The 6231-nt window shown below is 43.1% G+C and overlaps 1 protein-coding gene across 1 annotated transcript; it reads right to left on the bottom strand.

Moving 5' to 3' along the window:
• Positions 1 to 1689: 1689 nt before the first annotated feature.
• On the bottom strand, positions 1690 to 2670 carry LOC107205340 (olfactory receptor 1019-like). Its single transcript, XM_033514943.1, has one exon. The coding sequence runs from the start codon at positions 2668 to 2670 to the stop codon at positions 1690 to 1692; it is 981 nt and encodes a 326-aa protein (XP_033370834.1).
• Between the last annotated feature and the right edge of the window lie 3561 nt (positions 2671 to 6231).

Raw genomic sequence — 6231 nt, 5'->3', positions numbered from 1 at the left:
AGAATAAGACTTGATAATCCAACCTTTCCACCTTCACAAGCCAGGAGAGGCATCAAAATTTCCTATCTGGACACACACTGGAAATCAGGCTCTTGTTTGGCACCTTGGAATTTGGATGCTTCTTTTAAAAGGCATCAAGAGCTTGGAATTGCACACAAGCTGACACCCATCCTTAGGCATCTGTCCACCCAGCTACATTTAGGTTCCATCACCTCTGGAAAGAGGAGTATTCTTCAGTCCTGCAGGGAGCAGCCACCCAAGGCCCTTCATCTTCACAAGCCCTTTTAGGCATCCTGAAGAAGACTCTAATGATCTTAAAACATTCTTAGGAAGCTCCTGGTGGACCTCCCTCATCCTTCTTACAAGCCCCTGAGAACAACCTTACAGGCACTGAGGAGAAGGAAACTTTCCTCCTTTTTAAAGAAAATTAATACTTCCAAAGCAGTTCAGTTTGTTAGAACTTCTCCACACCTTGGTAGAATTCACAGCTTTGCCAACACCTTTCCAGTCCTCCATTTGGTTGATGCAGAAGTTATGGCAGGAATTTGAAGGATAAGTGATCCTTCATCATTATCCTTCACCAGCTGTGCCAGCAGCTGCCCCTGGACAACAACTTGTGGTTGGCAGAAGTCCCTCAGAACCTTGTGAAAGTGCCTGGAACATCCCAAGGACCCACCCTCACCCCCCAAAGGGGCCATCAACAGCCTGGAACAGATTCCGGGTTCCAGGGGTTCTAGTCAGAAGTAAAGTTGTGCATAAAGACAAATCCAACTCCTGTGCCCTGGTTGTGCTGCCATTCAGAGCCCTGGGAGAGCTGGAATAAGGACCTTTTTTTTGGGAGATGAATTGCTTCATAAATATCCTGCTCACATTTGTAATCTCATTCACACTGATGAATTTTCTTGCATTTTAGACACCTTAAAGGTACAGTTAATATGAGGTCCCATCACAGAATGAACATATTTAAAAAATCAGAGCCAATAAAAGATATTTTATTAAACTGATCTCATCAGAAACTTTGGGGGTCAATCAAGTGAGAATAATCTCAGCATTTTTAGGGGATGGTTTATTATTTCTCTACAAAGAAGAGAGGTGGTGAAGAGAGGGGCGAGCTTCAGGAAGCAGCACCACCTCTCCTTCCATCAGGATTTGATGCAGCAAGGGAAAAAAATGGGAAAAAGGAAAAATGTAGTAGCAAAAATGTCTCCAGAGATGGAACTCTGAGATTCCAGCAAACAACAGACACCCAAAAAGGAGAGAGAGAGGGAGAGACACGAGAGAGATTTCAGGGCTGATCCATAAAACATAATTTAATATGTTTGGAGTTTAATTTTGAAAGGGATATAAACTGCTTTTATATGGTGTATCTAAGTGTGCCTGAATACCAATTCCCAGAATTCCTACCCCAAAATATGCATCCAGCACCTGCCTGCTCTCACCTCAGCTTCGTCAGTGGTCAGTGGAAAACAACATTCCCAGCTGGACTCTTCTCCTCCTGTGAAAATGACCTAAAGCTGTGTCATGGAATTCTGGAAGTGCGCAGCTCTCCCTTCTAACTGCAGAGGGAGCCAAAAGAAGAAGTTTTCAGCCCAGAGGAGGAGTTTTGAGCCCAGAAAGATGAATTTGGATTCCAGCATCTAATTTTTAGATATCTGAAAGTTAGAGAAGACCAGTCACAAACTGTAGTTTCTACCCAGCTGATGGTGGAGACTGAGCGAGGTTTTCTTGTCTTGTTAAAGCCCTTCTCACCTGGCTGATCACTGTTTTTAGGGCACATTTTACCTCATTGTTCCTGAGGCTGTAGATGATGGGATTTAGGAGTGGGGTGAGCATTCCATAGAGCATGGACACGACCCTATCCCGATGTGGTGAGTAGGTGAAGGAAGGGCGGACATAGGTGCAGATGGTGGTCCCATAGAAAAGGCAAACTACGGTCAGGTGAGAACCACACGTGGAGAAAGCCTTGTGCCAGATCCCAGGGGAGTTCCTGGCCAGGATTTCAAGGAGGATATAGATGTAAGAGACCACAGTGACCACGCAGGCGCTGCACCCCAGCACCCCAGCCACCACCAGGATCACCAACTCCCTGCTGTGGGTGGACGAACAGGAGAGGGCCAGCATGGGAGGAATGTCACAGTAATACTGCTGGATTTTGTTAGGACCACAAAAAGAGAGTGTGAAAACCAGAGAGGTGTGCAGCAGGGAGTTCAAAAGCCCTGTTGCCCAGGTACCCACAGCCAGCTGAGCACACAGCTTCGTGCTCATAATGCTCGGGTACCTCAGGGGGTGGCACACAGCCACATAGCGGTCGTAGGCCATCACAGTTAGGAGGAAAATCTCTGTCCCCACCACATCAATTAGGGAAAAGTGCTGGAACAGGCAGCCAGAGAAAGAAATCTCTTTGTGCTCCAGCAGCAAGGCCTTCAGCATCTTGGGCACGGTGATGGTGGGACATAAGAGATCCAGCAGGGATAAGTTGCCAAGGAAAAAGTACATGGGGCTGTGCAGGTGGGAGTCAGTGCTAATGGCAACGAGGAGCGTGATGTTGCCTGCCATGGTGGCCAAATAAATGAGCAGAAACAGCACAAAGAGAAGCAAACGGATTTCTGGAGCATCAGAGAGGCCCACAAAAACAAATTCGGATACTGTTGAGAGGTTGACCTTCTGCATCATTGTGGGAATGAGACAGAGGTTTCCCTGGAATAAAGAAGGTGTAAATTAATCACAATTTCATTCCCCATTTTAAATATTGTGAGGGGATTTTTGTCCACTCTGAAGTTCAAAACCATTTCCAAGCATTGCCACACTCAAAATCTAAATTTTACCCACATATTCCTGATGCAAAAGGCAAAATGTAGGTATTACACTTCACATTATCACATTATCATTACATTATCACTTTTGGATAATCCAAAATGTTAGTTTTTACAAGTTGCCACCTCAGACTGAAGAGCTGAAAGTTGAAGTTACCTTCCCTGTGGTGTCCAGCTTGGACACAGCCCCAGGCAACACCACGGGGCTTTCAAGGTTCTCTGAGCAAGGGGAGTGTGGTATAGATCCCTGAAATTCCTTTCAACATAAACTGTTTAGTGTTATTATCACTAAAAGAGTCTAGATTAGTAACTGAAGCTAAAACTTGCTTTTTAATGGAATAATGCTGTTAGAGAAGAATTAAATCCCTTATAATCAGTTGATAGATGGATTTTGGGGTTTTTTTTTCACCTTTTGGATGGGGCTTGGAGCTACCTAGTCTAGTGGAAGGTGTCCCTGCCCATGGCAGGGGGTTGGAATCAGCTGAACTTTGAGGTGCTTTCTGACCCAAACCATTCTATGATTCTGTCATTAAAAAAAAGTTACAATTTGTCATCCCATCAAAGACCACCCAGTTTTCTATAAATTCTACCCTACAGACATCCATAATACCATTAGTACTTCTAGCATCTATCTGGGCATTCCCCCATCCCCTTTCCCCAATTCAAAGAAGTCTAAACGTGGCATTAAAGGATCTTCCCATTTACCCTGCTCCATGGAATGTAGCTCAGTATTTACAGTAAGGATTTATGTACCAGCCCTGTAGGGAGGGAAAGCAAAGTTCAGTCTGAGTGCCTCCTTTTCGGGAGACTTTTGAATTGATTTTGAGATGGTGGGAATATTGTACCACATTCTCATTTGTAAGAGATACAGAGATAAGTAGATTGATGAAATATTTCATCTGGCCAGGCTCCTCTGTGGTCTCATGTTCTCCCAGAAGCTTGAGAGGGAGCAAAGTCAGGGCTTAAACTACCTGAGAAATTGTTAACTCAGCAGAAATAAAAGGGACATCACTTACTCATAAAATGGGTAGCTCATCAGGTGAAATAGCACAGAAACAACACAGAAATACTCACTGCTATACAGAATTAATTGCAGGTGATTTATAGTTGTCTGTATCTCCACGAAACAAAACAATCCTTTTTCTTCTTTCTATATTTTTATGTGACTTAAAAATTATTTCACTCATAAGGACGAGATGAATCCCGATAGAGCAGAGTTGGAATATTCACACAGAGACCTGCCAGCACTGGCACAAGGGCTGGCTTGGCTGCAGGAGTAGGCACCTTTCTTCTTTAATGAGTATTTATAAATATGAGGGAGTGTCTGGGGACAAGTACGTCTGACACTCTTTTTGGATGTTCCCTTAATTGCATGTATGAGGGGGTTTTCAGCACATTGCCAAAAGAGGCTGGAAATTGAAAGAACCAAAATTGCCAGCACAACTTTGAAGATCTAACAAAAATTCCCCTCTGGTTCCATGAAACATCCATGTGTGATTTATAGGAGTGCCACTTCCCATGTGATGTCCAGGACTGGGAACAGGCCTCTTCCTATTCCAACAGTACATGACCATAAATTCTGCACTGTTCACATGAAGGACTCTGGCTGTCCATCATTCTTCCAGCCTGTTTGCTGTGTTTGCAAACTCCTGGAGAATTAAAGATTCTGCATCTTACATGGGCAAAGAGTGATAGGGCAAGAGGGAATGGTTTTGAACTGAAAGGTGAGGGATTTAGATTGGATATTAGGAATTAGAATATCCACTGTGAGAATGGTGAGGCCCTGGCACAGGTTGCCCTGGGAAGTTGTGGATGCCCCATCCCTGGAAGTGTCCAAGGGTTTGGAAGACCTAGGATAGTGGAAGGTGTCCCTGCCCATGGCAGAAGGTGGAACAACATGAACTTTAAAGTCCATTTCAACCCAAACCATTCCAGGACTCTATAAACTGGAATTCCCCAAGGGTCACACAGCACAGGCCTATCCTGCCATGAGAGTGCAGAGCTGTGGCTGGAATAAATCCCTATGGTCCAGACCTTTCCCTGTGTGCTGCAGTTAGCCCAAGGACCATCATGCCTCACACTTCTCATGGAGTTTTGCAATAAACCCAGATGCCAGAAAGAGATACAGCAAAAAGATCCATCCCTCACCTCTCCCTTCCAAGCCAAACCATTCTGTGATTCTGTTCCGCTCATAAATCTTAAATGTTTCTTTTGGGATGGGATGCATTAGCCTCCTCAAGGTGCCAGGCACTCAGGCTCTCAACTCTACATCTAAGTTGACTGTTTGCAGGCATAATCTTAGCTGGGTTATTACAGGTAGAAACATAAGATAGCTTTTGAAATGTTCTGCCTCAGGGTAAATAAATAAAAATTATATTGCAATATATTTTATTATTAACATTAATTTTAAAAAACCAACGCCCCTGAAAAAATAACAACAAAAACATCACTATTTGCAGAATCCAGATGTGCACTAATTGATATGCTGGATTAGACCCCTCTTTCCCTGTTGCCCACCCCTCCCTGCCATCCCCACTATGATACACCAAAGTGATTTGATTTTGTCCACTTCTGGAACTACCCAGCTTTGTAATTTTTTTGAGATTTCCATCTAGGAATGCTTATGATGAGCTCAGACTGATTAGAGTCTACTGAAAATGCTCCCTTTTCTCTGATGTCCATTTGTATTTCAATCTCATAGTCTTTAAATTAAACTGATTAGCCTGGGATCTCTTCAGACTTCTTGGGATTTAACAAAAGCATTGTAGAGATCCTGCCAGTTCTCAAAGGATTTTTTTTTCCCTTTGAGGCCATTTTTCACTGTCCTCTAGGTGAGGGAAATAAATCTGAGGGTGAGCTCATAGAGACATTAATTTCCAGGAGAGAAAGAACTTGGGATTTTAATGGTGCGCAGTGGACCCAATTTATACACAGGGACAAACTCAGCTGCTAAAGGTGCACCTTTGCAATTTGTCAGGCACCAACTTTTTAACAGCATCTTCTGAGGCCTTGTTAAAGTCATCCCAAGATGTTTCCAGAGGAGAAAAATCAATTCTATTAAATTGTTTGTCTTCATGGAATGGTTTGGCTTGGAAAGGACTTTAAAGCTCTTACCATTCCAACCCACTGCAGTGGGCAGGGACACATTCCACTGGATCAGGTTGTTCCAAGCCCCTTGTATTGAAATCCCAGCTCCCAGAAAAATGGAAATTTTATTTATTTTATCAAAATCGGAGCAATTATTTCAGATTAGTTCACTGCTGATGCCCCCAGTTTATACCTGGTATATAAATTGACACCAGCAAAATAACTGGACCACAAGTCTCCAATTTGTCTTGCATTTATTTATGAATAAAATATTTATAAAAACTTTATTAGAATGTTTAAAAAAATTACCACAGTGATACATTTTTTCTCA

The sequence above is a fragment of the Parus major genome, chromosome 5 (assembly GCF_001522545.3).
Source record: "Parus major isolate Abel chromosome 5, Parus_major1.1, whole genome shotgun sequence".
Taxonomy (NCBI): Eukaryota; Metazoa; Chordata; class Aves; order Passeriformes; family Paridae; genus Parus; species Parus major.
This window is presented reverse-complemented; position numbering and strand designations above follow the sequence as displayed.